A 19,020-nucleotide genomic window follows, 5' to 3' on the forward strand; every position below is an offset into this window, starting at 1 on the left:
ATTGTTCCTCAGACGGTTATTAACCAAATCCAAATGTACAACTAAACCTGGGGCTAAAACAAAAGGTTGCTGCCTCCAACTGCAGTACCATATCGCACTGCAAACTTAAGCCCCAAAACAGCTGCCGTATGATTGTTGATACAGTATCGACATAAACGAAAGTGTTACGTCAAAAGAAAATACAAAGAAAGTGAATATGCTTTTCACCGCGGAATGACAGCAATCAAAAGGCAACAAGCATCGGATAAAGACTGAAAGGAAGCTCAAGACAACCATTGAAGAAGGCACAGGACGAAGTGCGAACTCAGAAGCATTAAGCTGAATCAACAATGAGCCAAAACATGCATCATTGCATTGTACGTGACAGATATAAGTCTGACATTAACCGACAGTACAACAAAACTTCCAGCCCAGGTGATATGATTGGCACCTGGGACTGAAACAAATGACGTATAGTGTATTTCTCACTACATAAAATTCATGAAAGTCGCTACTGGTATAACTTAGTCGACCTCCTCGATCTTGGGGCCAGCACCGCCGCTGGAAGCTGGGGCATCATCATCTCCAGCCATGTCAGCACCAGCGCCCTGGTACATCTTGGCGATGATGGGGTTGCAGAGGCCCTCGAGCTCCTTCATCTTGTCCTCAAACTCATCAACCTCAGCGAGCTGGTTGTTGTCCAGCCATGTGATGGCCTGGTCAACAGCCTCCTCAATCTTCTTCTTGTCGTCTGCTGGCAGCTTGGAAGCAATCTTCTCATCCTGGATGGTGTTCCTCATGTTGTAAGCATAGTTCTCCAGGGAGTTCTTGGCATCAACCTTCTTCTTGTGCTCCTCATCCTCAGACTTGTACTTCTCGGCATCCTGGACCATCTTCTCAATGTCGTCCTTGCTCAGCCTTCCCTTGTCATTGGTGATGGTGATCTTGTTCTTCTGGCCAGTGGTCTTGTCCTCAGCAGAGACATTCAGGATACCATTGGCATCAATGTCAAAGCAGACAGTGATCTGAGGAACACCCCTGGGTGCAGGTGGAATACCGGAGAGCTCAAACTTGCCAAGGAGGTTGTTATCCCTGGTCCTTGTCCTCTCACCCTCAAACACCTGGATAAGCACACCAGGCTGGTTGTCAGAGTAGGTGGAGAAGACCTGCTCCTTCTTGGTAGGGATGGTGGTGTTCCTGGTGATGAGCACAGTCATGACTCCACCAGCAGTCTCGAGACCAAGTGACAGTGGTGTCACGTCAAGGAGGAGAAGGTCCTGCACCTTCTCGTTACCCTCACCACTGAGGATAGCAGCCTGGACAGCAGCACCATAGGCAACAGCTTCATCGGGGTTAATGCTCTTGCAAAGCTCCTTGCCATTGAAGAAGTCCTGCAGCAGCTGCTGGACCCTGGGAATTCTGGTGGAACCACCGACAAGGACAACATCATGGATGGTGCTCTTGTCCATCTTTGCATCCCTCAGGCACTTCTCCACTGGCTCCATGCACTTCCTGAAGAGGTCCATGTTAAGCTCCTCAAACCTGGCCCTGGTGATGGTGGAGTAGAAATCAACTCCCTCAAAGAGTGAGTCGATCTCAATGGTAGTTTGGGCAGTGGAAGAAAGGGTCCTCTTCGCCCTCTCACATGAAGTCCTAAGCCTCCTCAAAGACCTCGGGTTTCCACTGATATCCTTCTTGTGCTTCCTCTTGAACTCCTGGACAAAGTGGTTCACCATACGGTTGTCAAAGTCCTCACCACCAAGATGAGTGTCACCAGCTGTGGCCTTCACCTCAAAAATACCCTCCTCAATAGTAAGGAGAGAGACATCAAAAGTGCCACCACCAAGGTCAAAAATAAGCACATTCTTCTCACCAACACTGGTAGCCTTCTTGTCAAGACCATAGGCAATAGCAGCTGCTGTTGGCTCATTGATGATACGCATAACATTAAGACCAGCAATAACACCAGCATCCTTGGTTGCCTGCCTCTGGGAGTCATTGAAGTAAGCAGGTACTGTGACAACAGCGTTCTTAATAGTTACTCCTAGGTAAGCTTCAGCGATCTCACGCATCTTGATGAGAACCATGGAAGAAATTTCTTCAGCTGAGAACTGCTTGTCCTCACCCTTGTACTGCACTACGATCATGGGCTTGTCTGCTGGGCCAGGGATAACCTTGTACGGCCACATCTTAATGTCACTCTGGACAGGGGCATCAGCAAACCTTCTGCCAATAAGACGCTTTGCATCTGCACAGTTTTATAAACATACACATGGTCAGAAGAATTATTTGGAAGTTACAACAGTAATACAGATATGCATTAATCAAGAATTTGCATGTATTTATCAAAACTGGTTCAACTAAAGTAACTATTAACAAGTGAACTAATGTAATGGTTCCTAGAGGATATTCTCGCAGTGTGTATTTTATAAAGTTCTTATGAACCTTGATGAAAATTGTGGTTAACTTCAAAAACTTTAAAACGTATATTAACAATGTTGTTGCCACTGTGCTTTTGGCTTATGAACCTTGATGGAAAATGCGGTCAACTTCAAAAACCCTTCAATTGTATTAGCATGCAATTTTCAAAAGGAAGAATGATTCATTTCAATGACATTAAGCAACTTGTGCTAACAGTCTAGAGATGTTTAGTTGGGCTTATTTCTGGCTTTTTGGAGTTTGGCTTATAAGCTAAGCCACAAAAGCACCTGTTTAGGCTTTGGCTTTTTGTATTGACTAGGACATATAGTCAAAAGCAAAAGGCCACAAAGACTAAGTAAACACCCCCAAGAGGTTACGAGTACATCAATCTTTCTATTCCTACATGGACCTTTATTCTAGCTCAAACAAGTCATAAAACTATTGCACATGTAAATGAAAGCGTGCCCAAGGTTCATATACACTTCAGTAAACACATGAACCTGGGACATACTTTCATCCAATGTGCATATATACACAAGAGTATATTTCAAAGTTCTAGTAAACAGATCTAGATAACCACTTGAACATTGGTGAAAAATCCGCATAACCTCATAAACTTCAAACCATATATACTCCAACCAATAATGCTATGAAGCAATTTTGGTGCAGAAAATGTGATTCTCAATTTAATGGTGCTATGCGGCTTTTCATCAAGATTCAAGAAGCTACGTAGACCTCTTTGAACTTTCTATTCATATACAGTTCTCCAAGTAAATGGAAGCATGTACATTGTTTATTTGCAATCCAGTGATTACATATAACCAGCACTCACTTCCATCTGTTCATACTATGAAAAATCCACGTGTCGAGATAAATAGATATGGGTAATAAGGTGCTAGGTGCTACTCCCTCCGGTCGTCTTTAAACGACGCAAGCTTAGTTCTAGACATGTACGTAGACAGCGTAGTTGCCGCGTCGATTAAATCAGGTCAGAGGTAGTAGTTGTGTGAATATTCCATGTACAAAACATAAAATCTAGCACTGATGTTGCTTAGAGGGGACAAGTTGCAGCTACATTTGTGATTTGCAGGATGCAGAACCTTCAAGTCAACCAACTAGTATATGTGTTGTAGTAGGGATCCAAAAGAGCTGGCTATGCTAGACATATTTACACATGGCAGTGTTACAGCTAATAAAACTTGGCAACATTAACCTGTCAAAGGACACTTCCTTAAGAGTAGCACACATTTAGATAATACAAAATAAAATTTCTCACGAATACAATAACAATGAATGCAAAAAAAAATCCAGAACCAGAAACGATGACAGGTTTCTATAACAGTCAAGTACACAACATTGTACCAAAAAGTTGTTGCGCTTTTAATTGATGGGGCACATAGCCGACCAAATGAAGTGCTCATGTAACCAGAATATGCTATCTGAATTATTAATGGCTTAGCAAATATGCAAATAGTAAACGACACAACTTTAAAATGTTTACAAACAATACAGTCTGAGAACCTAGCACAATTTGGCAAGAAATTGGATGGCAAACACCATGCTCATTTAGCTTATAATGACACTTGGAATGACATGTTAACTTGCACTGATGTTAGAACTGTACAAATTCAGTTTCATAAAAAAATCTTGTAAAAGATATTTTGCACACTTGTAAGTTGTAACGAATAAGAGAAAAGGTACAGACATCACGAATTTGTCCGGAAACCATTCAGGGAGAGGAACATGTTATTTATTTCTCCCCCAGCAAGTTTAGTCCAGTAAGGAAACCATTCAAGCAAGACAGACAATATGATGTGGCAACCAGAAAAAAAAATCCTCCAGCTGTATAGATCTCAGATGGGCCACGGCTGAGGACCATTAAACAAACGCAATAAAAGGAAATAACTAGATATAGAAGCTCTAAAAAGTAGTAGATCCAAGAAGGTATACTCACACAACCACATCAGATCACAGATCTAATCAGACACCTATAGCAGCTAAAAGACATAAACTCTGTACACGCAAACCGAGATTCGCGTCAAACTTGTACAACTAGTGAAAACATATGCTAGGCCGGATCTACAGAACATACACGCCGTATCTACAGAAAACATATACGCCGGATCTGCCTACGGAACAAAAATCCTTACAAGTACCACGGGTCAACGGATCTAACAGTAGACAGATCTCGTCAAGAGGAAACAGAGAGCGGGCGCTCACCGAAGACGGTGTTGATGGGGTTCATGGCGACCTGGTTCTTGGCGGCATCTCCGATGAGGCGCTCAGTGTCGGTGAATCCGACGTACGAGGGCGTGGTGCGGTTGCCCTGGTCGTTGGCGATGATCTCGACGCGGTCGTGCTGCCACACGCCGACGCACGAGTAGGTGGTGCCGAGGTCGATGCCGATGGCCGGCCCCTCTCCCTTGGTAGGCGCCATGGGACTAGACTAGATCGAGACGGAGGCGGCGGCTAGGGTTAGGGTTTGTTCGAGTCTGGAGCAGCTGCTGGCGGCTGCTGCGGACTCGGGAGAGGAGGAAGCAGGGAGGAGCGGGGCCGGTATTTATACTGGAACGGCCAGCTTGCTTGGTCTACGCTCCCTGTCTGAACCGGCCGAGGCGCGCGTGGCCCATACAGAGCCCAGCTCGCGCGGGGTGGGGCCCGGGTGGCAGAGTTCACTACTGCCATAAATGTACTGGCGGTTGCCATTGCGCACGTCAGGGTCGCTTCGTTTGTCTCGCTGCCTGCGGGGCCGGGATGTTGGATGGTTTGCGTGGGCCCGTATTTCAGTGTCCCAGGAGTGCGATTGTGTGGCGGAAGAGCAGGAGCGGGTGTCCGTGTGGGAACACGCGTGGCAGTAACGGGGAAAGTATCTTTGGTCGGCAGTGGGCGTCACGATCCGCGGAGGACTTTTCTGCGCCAGGAGAGCCGTTGGATCTTGATGTTAGAAGGTTCTGGAACTTCAAACAAGCCACAATAATCTTTTACGTCAACGCGGGCTGTGAGCTGTGATCGATCTGTTCGTAAAAAAAATAGAGGTTTGATCGAAAGTCAGACGAACTAGTATCGGAGTTCAGTATCAAATATGGAATCGAAGCACTTTTTTCCAACTGAAATGCAAAACCATTTTTCACGGTATTTCCTTAAATTCCAGAGCATAATTACGTATATAAAATCTACAGAGTTTGTTGAAACGTTAGAGCATCTCTAGCAGAGCTCGTAAACACGCGAACTGAAAACCCCGAGTTCAGTTCACCGAACTCGTGTTTACGGATCGAAAAATCGTTGGCGCGGAATAGAGCCCGTAAACCAAAACTGTTTACATAGAGCTTTTTCGAACCCGTAAAATTAGGGGTTTTCATAGAATCAACATGGACATGCAACAGCCGATCATAAAACAAACATCCAAATTAACAAATGTCTCAACCAAATTATTACAACAATTTTGAAAAAAATAGAAAATGTATTAACCAAATTACATCAATTTTCGAACAATCAAACAAATGAACAAATGTCACAAGAATGATACATCTCACACATAAATGAATAGAATGGTAGGATCAACGGCGACGGCCATGTCGCTGCTAGTGGTGCATTTTCAGATCATAAACGAGCTGGGCATCGATACTGGCATTCTCAATCTACTGATGTGTTTCAAGGAAAGCTTCTATGCGATTGGGATTGCGTTGGGGTCGCATTCGGGTGCCAATGTTGTCATAGAAGCAAGGCAGGCTCAACTCTCTTTCATCCTCGATGATCATGATGTGAAGAATCACACAACATGTCATGATGTTCACAAGGATTTTTTTGTCCCAAAATCGGGCTGGGCCACGAACAATGGCAAACATCGCTTGCAAAACACCGAAAGCTCTCAATGTCTTTGTGAGCTGCTTCTTGAGCTTTGGCAAACTCAGCTTCTATTTTGTCTTGGGGATCCTTCACGGACTTCACAAAAGTTGCTCAATCCGGATAGATGCCATCGGTTAGGTAATATCCCATTATATATTCATTGTTCATGACCTTGTAATTGCAAGTGGGTGCTTCCCCATTTGCTAGTTTCGCAAATAAAGGGGATCTTTGCAGCACGTTGATGTCATTGAGTGTTCCCGACAAACCAAAAATAATAATCTTGTGATGCGATGACCTCAAGTATATGTCATGCCATGCATTGGGACAATTCTTCCATGTCCAATACATACAATCAAGACTAGCCAACCTCTTTTCTCATTTATCTCCATCAATATTTTGTGTCATCCTCATTGGGAGTTCGGAGATAGGTTAGCCCAAACAACTTGATAATCATGCGAGCAAACCTACAAACGGACTCCGTGGTTGTATCTTCGGCAATTTAAAGATACTCATCGGTGTAATCCACAGGGATGCCATACGCAGTCACTGGTGCGTAGTTGACGTGGGGGTTCGAAATCTTTGTGGTGTAGCTTTTCTTCAGTCCCCGGCAACGGCGCCAGAAAATATGCTTGATGGCGTGTATTTCACACGTTCGTTGGGCAACCCCAAGAGGAAGGTATGATGCGCACAGCAGCAAGTTTTCCCTCGAAAAGAAACCAAGGTTTATCGAACCGGGAGGAGCCAAGAAGCACGTTGAAGGTTGATGGCGGCGGGATGTAGTGCGGCGCAACACCGGGGATTCGGCGCCAACGTGGAACCTGCACAACACAACCAAAGTACTTTGCCCCAACGAAACGAGTGAGGTTGTCAATCTCACCGGCTTGCTGTAACAAAGGATTAACCGAATTGTGTGGAAGATGATTGTTTGCAGAGAAAACGAGTAAAAACAAGTATTGCGAGCAGATTTGTATTTCGGTATTAAAGAATGGACCGGGGTCCACGGTTCACTAGAGGTGTCTCTCCCATAAGATAAAAGCATGTTGGGTGAACAAATTACGGTCGGGCAATTGACAAATAGAGAGGGCATAACAATGCACATACATGTCATGATAAGTACGGTGAGATTTAATTGGGCATTACGACAAAGTACATAGACCGCCATCCAAGCTGCATCTATGCCTAAAAAGTCCACCTTCGGGTTATCGTCCGAACCCCCTCCAGGTATTAAGTTGCAAAGCAACGAGACAATTGCATTAAGTATGGTGCGTAATGTAATCAATAACTACATCCTCGGACATAGCCTCAATATTTTATCCCTAGTGGCAACGACACAACACAACCTTAGAACTTTACGTCACTCGTCCCGGTGTCAATGCGGGCATGAACCCACTATCGAGCATAAATACTCCCTCTTGGAGTTACTAGCATCAACTTGGCCAGAGCCTCTACTAATAATGGAGAGCATGCAAGATCATAAACAACACATATGCAATAACTTGATAATTAACATAACATGGTATTCTCTATCCATCGGATCCCGACAAACACAACATAGAGTATTACAGATAGATGATCTTGATCATGTTAGGCAGCTCACAAGATCCAACAATGAAGCATAATGAGGAGAAGACAACCATCTAGCTACTGCTATGGACACATAGTCTAGGGGTGAACTACTCACTCATCACTCCGGAGGCGACCATGGCGGTGTAGAGTCCTCCGGGAGATGAATCCCCTCTCCGGCAGGGTGCCGGAGGAGATCTCCAGAATCCCCCGAGATGGGATCGGCGGCGGCGGCGTCTCTGGAAGGTTTTCCGTATCGTGGTTTTTCTCATCAGGGGTTTCGCGATGGAGGCTTTAAGTAGGCGGAAGGGCAGAGTCGGAAGGCTGACGAGGGGCCCACACCATAGGGCGGCGCGGCCCCCCCTTGGCCGCGCCGCCTTGTCGTTTGGCCACCTCGTGGCCCCACTTCGTATGCTCTTCGGTCTTCTGGAAGGTTCGTGGCGAAATAGGCCCCTGGGTCTTGATTTCGTCCAATTCCGAGAATATTTCGTTACTAGGATTTACGAAACCAAAAACAGCAGAAAACGACAAGCGGCACTTCGGCATCTTGTTAATAGGTTAGTTCCGGAAAATGCACGAATATGACATAAAGTGTGCATAAAACATGTAGGTATCATCAATAATATGGCATAGAACATAAGAAATTATCGATACGTCGGAGACGTATCAAGCATCCCCAAGCTTAGTTACGCTCGTCCCGAGCGAGGTAAAACGATAACAAAGATAATTTACGAAGTGATATGCCATCATAACCTTGATCATACTATTTGTAAACATATGTAGTGAATGCAGCGATCAAAACAATGGTAATGACATGAGTAAACAAGTGAATCATAAAGCAAAGACTTTTCATGAATAGTACTTCAAGACGAGTATTAATAAGTCTTGCATAAGAGTTAACTCGTAAAGCAATAAATCAAAGTAAAGGTATTGAAGCAACACAAAGGAAGATTAAGTTTCAGCGGTTGCTTTCAACTTGTAACATGTATATCTCATGGATAATTGTCAACATAGAGTAATATAACAAGTACAATATGCAAATATGTAGGAATCAATGCATAGTTCACACAAGTGTTTGCTTCTTGAGGTGGAGAGAGATAGGTGAACTGACTCAACATAAAAGTAAGAAGAATGGTCCTTCAAAGAGGAAAGCATCGATTGCTATATTTGTGCTAGAGCTTTTATTTTGAAAACATGAAACAATTTTGTCAACGGTAGTAATAAAGCATATGAGTTATGTAAATTATATCTTACAAGTTGCAAGCCTCATGCATAGTATACTAATAGTGCCCGCACCTTGTCCTAATTAGCTTGGACTACCGGATCTTTGCAATGCACATGTTTTAACCAAGTGTCACAATGGGGTACCTCCATGCCGCATGTACAAAGGTCTAAGGAGAAAGCTCGCATTTTGGATTTCTCGCTTTTGATTATTCTCAACTTAGACATCCATACTGGGACAACATGGACAACAGATAATAGACTCCTCTTTAATGCATAAGCATGTGGCAACAATTATTATTCTCATATGAGATTGAGGATATATGTCCAAACTGAAACTTCCACCATGATTCATGGCTTTAGTTAGCGGCCCAATGTTCTTCTCTAACAATATGCAAGCTCCAACCATTAAGGTGGTAGATCTCTCTTACTTCGGACAAGACGGACATGCATAGCAACTCACATGATATTCAACAAAGAATAGTTGATGGCGTCCCCAGAAACATGGTTATCGCACAACAAGCAACTTAATAAGAGATAAAGTGCATAAGTACAGATTCAATACCACAATAGTTTTTAAGCTATTCGTCCCATGAGCTATATATTGCAAAGGTGAATGATGGAATTTTAAGGGTAGCACTCAAGCAATTTACTTTGGAATGGCGGGTAAATACCATGTAGTAGGTAGGTATGGTGGACACAATTGGCATAGTGGTTGGCTCAAGTATTCTGGATGCATGAGAAGTATTCCCTCTCGATACAAGGTTTAGGCTAGCAAGGTTATTTGAAACAAACACAAGGATGAACGGTACAACAAAACTCACATAAAAGACATATTGTAAACATTATAAGACTCCATACCGTCTTCCTTGTTGTTCAAAACTCAATACTAGATGTTATCTAGACTCTAGAGAAACCAAATATGCAAACCAAATTAGCAAGCTCTAAGTGTTTCTTCATTAATGGGTGCAAAGTATATGATGCAAGAGCTTAAACATGAGCACAACAATTGCCAAGTATCAAATTATCCAAGACATTTTAGAGTTACTACATGTAGCATTTTCCAATTCCAACCATGTAACAATTTAACGAAGAAGAAACTTCGCCATGAATACTATGAGTAGAGCCTAAGGACATACTTGTCCATATGCTACAGCCGGAGCGTGTCTCTCTCCCATAAAGTGAATGCTAGGATCCATTTTATTCAAACAAAACAAAAAACAAAAACAAACCGACGCTCCAAGCAAAGTGCATAAGATGTGACGGAATAAAAATATAGTTTCGGGGAGGAACCCGATAATGTTGTCGATGAAGAAGGGGATGCCTTGGGCATCCCCAAGCTTAGACGCTTGAGTCTTCTTAGAATATGCAGGGGTGAACCACCGGGGCATCCCCAAGCTTAGAGCTTTCACTCTCCTTGATCATATTGCATCATACTCCTCTCTTGATCCTTGAAAACTTCCTCCACACCAAACTCGAAACAACTCATTAGAGGGTTAGTGCACAATAAAAATTCACATGTTCAGAGGTGACACAATCATTCTTAACACTTCTGGACATTGCATAAAGCTACTGGACATTAATGGATCAAAGAAATTCATCCAACATAGCAAAAGAGGCAATGCGAAATAAAAGGCAGAATCTGTCAAAACAGAACAGTCTGTAAAGATGGATTTTATTAGGCCACCGAGACTTGCTCAAATGAAAATGCTCAAATTAAATGAAAGTTGCGTACATATCCGAGGATCATGCACGTAAATTGGCTTAATTTTCTGAGCTACCTACAGGGAGGTAGACCCAGATTCGTGACGAGCAAAGAAATGCTGGAACTGCGCAGTAATCCAAATCTAGTACTTACTTTACTATCAAAGACTTTACTTGGCACAACAAAACTCAAAACTAAGATAAGGAGAGGTTGCTACAGTAGTAAACAACTTCCAAGACACAAATATAAAACAAAAATACTGTAGTAAAAACATGGGTTGTCTCCCATAAGCGCTTTTCTTTAACGCCTTTCAGCTAGGCGCAGAAAGTGTAACTCAAGTAACATCGAGAGATGAAGCATCAACATCATAATTTGTTCTAATAATAGAATCATAAGGTACCTTCATTCTCTTTCTAGGGAAGTGTTCCATACCTTTCTTGAGAGGAAATTGATATTTAATATTACCTTCCTTCATATCAATAGTGGCACCAACGATTCGAAGAAAAGGTCTTCCCAATATAATGGGGCAAGATGCATTGCATTCAATATCCAAGACAACAAAATCAACGGGGACAAGGTTATTGTTAACCATAATATGAACATTATCAACTTTCCCCAAAGGTTTCTTTTTAGCATTATCGGCGAGATTAACATCCAAATAACGAGTTTTTCATTGGTGGCAAGTCAAGCATATCATAGACTTTTTTAGGCATAACAGAAATACTTGCACCAAGATCACATAAAGCATTACAATCAAAATCTTTGACTCTCATTTTAATGATGGGCTCCCAACCATCATCTAGCTTTCTAGGAATAGAAGTTTCAAGTTTTAGTTTCTCTTCTCTAGCTTTTATGAGAGATGAAGAGGGTATGTTGGTGGTGACAATGGCGGCCAATTCCTTTGAGCTTTCTTCATCTTCATCACCACTAGAACTTTCAACTTCATCGGAAGAATATTCTTCCCTTGTTACTAGCACAACTCTTGAGGGCCTCTTGCCCTTCTTGGTCTTGTTGTTGTAGAACTTCTTGTTGGGGGCTTTTGAATACTTGCCCTTGGTATCCTTGCTCTTGTCCTTGGGAATGAGCCTTCCATTATGAAGCTCTCTATTTTCATAGGGGCATTCGGCAATGAAGTGGCGCTTGTCATCACAATTGTAGCAAGATCTTGTCTTTGGACCAAATCTAGTGAAACCACTTTTGTTGTTCCTCTTGATGTTGTCTTCCTTGGCCTTGGAGGGATCAACCCAAAAGGATTTTGCATGGAAGGCCATGTGATCATGGTAGTGGCATTGCAAATCTTCCGGATAGGACATGCTCCAAGATGCCCTATAAGATTCTTGAGGAGTCACTTCATCGACGGAGTTGACCACCAAGGCAAGGTTGGAACCTTTTGCCATCCCAAGAGCACGATTGCGAGAATCATGAGAGGCTTCCTCAAGCACCTTGAGAGCTTGCATCTCGTGCACGACTTGTTGAGAGGTGAGAGAGGAATAGCATTCCCTCCCCACAAGAGTCTTGACATCGATGGGTACAAATGGCATCATGCATTCAATGTACTTCTCCTTGATCCAAGAGTCATTTATGTGGGTGGCACCAATAAGCCGGAAGGCATTGGCAACGGTGAGAAGTCTTCCATACATATCTTCATGATCTTCATCCGGTAGCCTCAAGAACCCTTCGGCTTTATTCTTGAGAGCATTATACTTGTTCCTCCTTGTGCTCTCACTTCCAATGCAACTCGCGGTCAAACCATCCCAAGCTTCCTTGGCGGTGGTGTAGTTCCGAACACGATGCAATTCCTTTGTCCCCACACTTGATTGAATCATGTGCAAGGCGGTGTTGTTGAGTTGACTCTCAATGGCTTCTCTTCTAGTCAAATTGTCGGGGTTGTATGGCTTGAAGCCCACCTTGATGATTCTCCATAATTCATTGGAGGCACTACAAACATGAGAACGGAACTCAAATTGCCAAGTATCGAAATCCTCAATAGAAAACTTAGGTGGGTCGCCCCTAATGTTCAAATGAGGCATGGGAACCGGTATATCGGGTGATTGGAAAGGTGGAGGTACTCGATTGTAGCTCTCACTTTCACTAGTTCCCTTGGGAGATGCACTTGTAGCTTTGATAGTGTTTAAGTTGTCACCTTCCACGGGTTTGGTAGATGAGGGTAAGTCCGAAGCCTCTCCATCATCTAACGCACCCGTGTCTTTTACCTCTACACTAGGTGCCTTGGGTAGGGCCGGAGCCAATAGCTCGGCAATCATCTTTTTCATGCTTTCCATTTGGGCTTCCATGGAGGACTTCAATGAATTGAAGTCTTCCACGGAGACCGTCCGGCGGCCCCTACCGAGGGCACCTCGTCCGGCATACTCTTAGGCGGTTAAGCCCGAAATAAGAGCCGAGGCTCGATACCAATTGAAAGGATCGTATGCCGCACCTAGAGGGGGGGTGAATAGGTGCTAACCAATTTTTAGTTCTTTTTCAATTTAGGCTTGACACGAAAGGTAAATTCTCTAGATATGCAACTAAGTGAATTTACCTATATGACAAGGATATCAACTAAGCAAGGTATAGCTACGCAATAGTAGATAGAGTGGGATAGAGGTAACCGAGAGTGTAGCACGCGATGACACGGAGATGATTCCCGTAGTTCCCTTCCTTTGCAAGAAGGTACGTCTACGTTTGGAGGAGTGTGGTTGCTATGCAAGCCAAACCAACAGCCACGAAGGCTTCACTCAGATCTCCTGTGAGCAACGCCACGAAGGCCTAGCCCACTTCCACTAAGGGATTTCCTCGAGGCGGAAACCGGGCCTTTACAAAGTTCTTGGGGCACACATCCACAACCAAATTGGAGGCTCCCAAATCCGTAACAATACAACAATCAACAACAACACATCAACAACAAATCAACTAGGGAACCAAATAGGAACACTAGCATGAGATCCCTCAAACAAGAGAGGGGGAATGAAGAACGCTTCGGTGAGGATGTAGATCGGTGTCTTCTCCTTCGAATCCCCAAAGATCAAGAGCTTTGGTTGGGGGAGGAAGGAGATCTTGCAAATCTTGTGTTCTTGAGGTGGCTCTAATGGTGGTGAAGCTTGGCAGATTTTTCTTGCAATGATTGAGCAACTTGTCCCTTGGAAGGAGAAAGCTATTTATATGGGAGGAGCTTTCAGATCTGACCGTTGGGGACGAAAACCACTAACACCGGAAGTTCCGGCCAGGATGGCCGGAAGTTCCGGCTTCCACAGGAAGTACCGGCCACTCGGGCCGGAACTTCCGCCCCGTAAAAATACCCGCAAAGCACATGAAGGGGCGGAACTTGGGCGGAACTTCCGGTGGCCGGAAGTTCGGCCAAGTTCCGGCCAAGTTCGGAAATTGGCAAAAACCTTACAGAGACATACTGAGCCACAAACTCGCAATTCCGGAACTTGCCCGGAAGTTGGGCGGAAGTTCCGCTGGCCGGAACTTCCGGCCAACTCCACCGGAACTTCCGCCCCTGAAGAGAAAACTGAGTCCAGACTGCGCTGAGAAGCTACTGCTGAGAAATGACAGGCCGGAACTTCCGCCAGATTTGGCCGGAACTTCCGCCAGATCCAGAAAACCTGCAGAACATTCAGAACAGCAAAACTAATACACCGATCCATCAATTTTTGATGGCTTGTACCTGTCTACATAAACACACATAAAAATATACATAGTGTTGACGTCAAACACACAAAACCCAAAAGGGCGGGAAATGTTCTTTCAATCTCCCCCTTTTTGGTGTTTGATGACAACACAAGTATTTGCAAGGAATAGTCAATGTAAACAACAAAGTGAGAGATATAGAGGAGCTCCCCCTAGATATGAGCAATGGTACATAAGAAGCTCCCCCTATATCTTGCATCCGTCTTCCAAGGGTTAGCCATACAACATAGTGATAAGCATATACATAGTAAGATCATGCACACATAGATAACCAAGGAAGACTCACATACGGAGTTTACCATACACAAATAAGGTTCCAAGCACATAGATAGAGTTTACAAACCAAATAGCTAAGACATAGTTCGACACCATAACACGATAAATAGAATCACAAGCAATAAAAACCAAAGTCAACACGAGCTTGTGACTCCCCCATGCAAATACCCACCGAAGAGAAACCTAAACGGTCTCATTCTCCCCTTTGGCACCAAAGCACCAAAAAGGAAAAAAGAGAAACTACGCGCCCCAAGGGTCGGCGTTAGCCCAGCCGGGAGGGAGGTTCGATGTAGCGCCGGGGTAGGGAGGAGTGTGTGGAGGAGACTCGATCTCAAGACCATCTGGGGGAAGAGGCATGCCATGCTGAGATATCCATTCCGCTTCCGGAGTGATGCTCTCCTCGGATCCGGGAGGAGACACGTCCACCGCAAGTGCCCTCATGATGCTCTTCTGACGAATCCGAGACTTCTTGGCTTCTGCATGCTGCCGATGCGACGGTGGTTGGCTGCGAGAGGTGAGGCAAAAAATCTGTCTCATGCGGCGTGCTAGCTTGGAAGCCCAACTTGGTGGCTTCTCATCCATGGGGTCAACCTCTTCAAGAGCGAGTTGTGGCGCTTGGCCCTCAAAGTCTTCACTTCATGGGATGTGAGAGAGAGTGGAATGGATTGAACAAGTCTAGCATTGCAAGTCTCCATCCAAGTGTCCTCAATGAGCTTCATAATGTACGGAGCAAAGGCGGGAAGCTTCTTCTCATACACACATGACCACATCTCATGGTAGATGTAGTCCATCACATCAAGCTTCTCACCGGTGCCCTTCTTAGCAAAAGAGTTTGCCATTAGATCCACTTCATAAAGATGTATCTCATCAAGGTTGCCACCCTTTGGTCCAATGGTTTCCCGGTAGACTCTAAGCATAATATCCCAAGTAGGGAGAAGATCCGCACACTTGCCCGCTATACCCCAACCGGGGATGTAGAGGTGCGCCAAGACTTCCCTTGTTTGAGCCCATTGGCTATCATGGCATCTCCAACCATTTGCATCAACGCCCGGGTAGCGAGGATATCCAAGGGCGGTTCCAAACTTTGCCAAGTTAGACTCAAGGAGCCTCTCATGAGACATCCACCTAAATGTTCTTGCTTCATCTTGCTCAAAGTGAACGGTGGCATAGAATTGTTGAATAAGCCCAACATCATAGTCCTTGCTGAGCTCCATAATGGGATAGAGCCCAAACTCTCCACACATGGCATAGGCTTCTTCAAAGTACTTGTTAGCGGCCATCTTCCCGGTGTCAATAGCATGTTGGGGGGCTACTCCCTTCTTGAATGGAATGTAGATCTCATAGAATATCTCCTCTTGGGTCTTGTTGTGGAACCGCTTATCCCCAACCCTATTGCTCCGAGGGGTGAGGTAAGGGTTCAAGTCACGAAGCTCCTTGTACTCATTGTATTGCATTCCCTTCACGGATATGTGTATGTTCTTCCCACGAACAGCCGGTGACTTGTGCCTCTGAGCAGCTTGCTGGCGAGCGGTGATCTTGGATGGTCGGATTTGCTCAAACTCTTCCTCAACCTCATCCACATGATCCTTCCCTCTCTTCTTGGAACCACCTGATAACGAAATCAACATGATAGGAGTGATGAATGAGTGCACAGAAGCAAGGAGGCCAAACACCAGAGCATGCACGAGGATTTCGGGTAATAGCGAGAAAAATTCTCCAGGCCGGAAGTTCCGGTGGGAACCGGCGGAAGTTCCGCCCGGGCGGAAGTTCCGGCTTGAAGGCCGGAACTTCCGGCTGTTCGAAACAGCCTCTTGTTTCCCACCGGATCCGAGGCAATGGCTAACTAGTTTGCATTACCATGACATCCTACACACGATCTAGTAGAGGAAAGACATCTAGAGGATTTCTACCAAAGCTTTGCCTAGAGTATGCCCTATATTTCATCTAGTGAGGTCTACCCACACGTAGAGAGGAGAGGGCACAAACCGGGGGAGCCATGGAGGAGAAGAGGGAGAGGATGCCGATCCACGGAGACGATCCGACGGGGAGCGCCGGAGGAGGGAGATCCGGCCGGAGGAGCAGCAGCCGGCCAAGGGGAGGAGCACCACCAAACAGATCTTGGAAAGGGGAAAAGTTGTGATGACCCAGCGTACCACTGCATGGTGTAGTACACAAGTCGTTGACATAACACAAGTGAAACACCGTTCCACTCATATTACATCTCTCAGAGTGGTACAACAGAAACATATGCGAGTCCAAGGTATGTCTATAGAAGTACACACGAACTGTTTACATAAGATCAACACAACCTCCTACTTTACCAGTGAGGTAAAACTTCAAATAAAGCTCCAGAAGAACGACTCGTAGTCTATCTTATTGCTAACTCAAGTTCAAGAGCTACTTGGCTTGCTATAGAAATCTAGCTACTTAGGTGCTAGGATGAGGGAAATGTTCCCTTCTATTACTAATCTAGGTTTTCATTATAGCTGATGCGGAAGTTGACTCCATTGACTTCTTTGATGGTATTCTTCATCTTGTTGCAGTTGACTCCTTTGTCTTCGAGTTCCACGGTAGTTTCTCCTTCGGTGCCTTGATCTAAGCAGGGGATTTAAGAGTGGGATGAGTACGAGCGTACTCAACAAGTTCATATTAGGAAATAGGTGTATCATGCACTAGCTACAGCCATAGACCAGAAAGTCATAGGCGAATGCAAGTTTTCATAAACATTTCTTCAAAAGGTTTATTTTATTCTGAAAACTATGCCCGTCAGTCTTCACAGGTTGACTAGAACTTCATGGAGTTCCTTTCCTGCCGCGTTCGTAGTTCCCTTCCCGGAACAGGGAGTGACAGTCACAATTCAGTATCCTCTGCAGAGGTGCGTTACTTTTCCCATAAGAGAACTTATCCTTGATACCTTTCCGAGATGCATGCTCGTCCACACTTCCTTGGTGTGGGGCCAGGTGTAAGATCCAAGCCAATCACTCGCCTTCTCCGCGACCTCGCGGACCCACCCTTTTGTAAGTCTGTCCTCCCCTTTATCATATGGGTAGACCAACGCGAGCACTTGTTCTCTCCTATACCGATAAGGTAGACCGATCCGAACAATTTTATGTGCCCCGTCCTATACGAGCATAGATAGACCGATCCGGACAACCCTTACAATCCTTCATAGACCAATGACAAGTCTCGCCCTCCCCTTTATCTAATGGTAGACCGTGCAAGACCACATGTCCCCACCTTTACCAAAGATAGACCGATACGAGCAACCCTTATCACTAGTCCGTTGGCATGCGAGAGGGAAAAGATACGACTGACTTCCCCGAGCCATTATAGATCTTATGGTTAACGCGATATGTACGGCGCTAGAATCACTGGACGGCATTGGTACTTAATCCTAGATGAATAGTACCCGTGCAATGGAACCTCCACCAATCAACACATACCATGGTTCCATTGCCCACCACATAGTCATATTCATAATTGTAAAATAATACTTTGCTTTTCAATGCATGAGTGATAAGTATAGTACTTTGCATATAGTTTGATAAAAATAATCAAATGACATGAGCAAGCGATGAACTTGCCTTCTTGACTGCAAGATTATGCGAGGCAAAAGCTTCGATACGTGATAACTCCAAATTCCGAAATACCATCATCGTCCGGTAAGGACAATGTTTAAAGAACTGGCAAAGATGCTATAATGCATAGTATGAGATGCAATCGTCCCGAGCGTAACCTAATCTCGATGATTTAGGATGGATGAGTTGTAAAGATTTCTTTAGGGTTGGTTGCACTTTTTAGAATGGTTCTCAAACAAGGTTCTTATTAGGGTTTGGTTATATTAGCATCATAACCAAGTGATATAAGGCATCATAATAATCATACACATAAATAATAGTGGTGGAATAATATGTAAGATCAGTTGTCAATTTTAAGTGCTGCGCAGAACATGGTTGATGAATACTTATACTATATTTTAAAAGAATAACTTTTGAAGAACATGTTAATTAAGAATTAATGAGTATTTCAAAGAAGGATTGGGGCTTCTAAAGTTTGATTGGCATTTGTACTTCAAAAGAATAACTCTTGAAGAACAGGTTAAATAAGAATATGAACTACTATACATAGGAGCTAAGTGCTATTAGGGTTTACTAATAGGATCTGGTTGGTGCTTAAGTAGAAGTGATCTACATGAAGCAAGTATTAGTAGGTTTATTACTATGGTTTCTCCTAAGCATCATATCAAAGGATGGTTATCAAGGTGTTGCTATGAGTTAGGGTTTACTATGACTTCATATTTGCTTTACCAAATAATCTCT

General features: G+C 44.3%; 1 protein-coding gene across 1 annotated transcript; it reads right to left on the reverse strand.

The window, feature by feature from the left end:
• Window positions 1–294: 294 nt before the first annotated feature.
• Window positions 295–4,919, reverse strand: LOC124680826 (heat shock cognate 70 kDa protein 2-like). Its single transcript, XM_047215867.1, has 2 exons — window positions 4,621–4,919; window positions 295–2,227 (listed from the first exon to the last, which is right to left on the reverse strand). Exons 1-2 carry the CDS (start codon window positions 4,835–4,837, stop codon window positions 504–506), a joined length of 1,941 nt encoding a protein of 646 aa, XP_047071823.1. The 5' UTR covers window positions 4,838–4,919; the 3' UTR covers window positions 295–503.
• Between the last annotated feature and the right edge of the window lie 14,101 nt (window positions 4,920–19,020).

Source organism: Lolium rigidum, unplaced genomic scaffold, assembly GCF_022539505.1.
Source record: "Lolium rigidum isolate FL_2022 unplaced genomic scaffold, APGP_CSIRO_Lrig_0.1 contig_28945_1, whole genome shotgun sequence".
Taxonomy (NCBI): Eukaryota; Viridiplantae; Streptophyta; class Magnoliopsida; order Poales; family Poaceae; genus Lolium; species Lolium rigidum.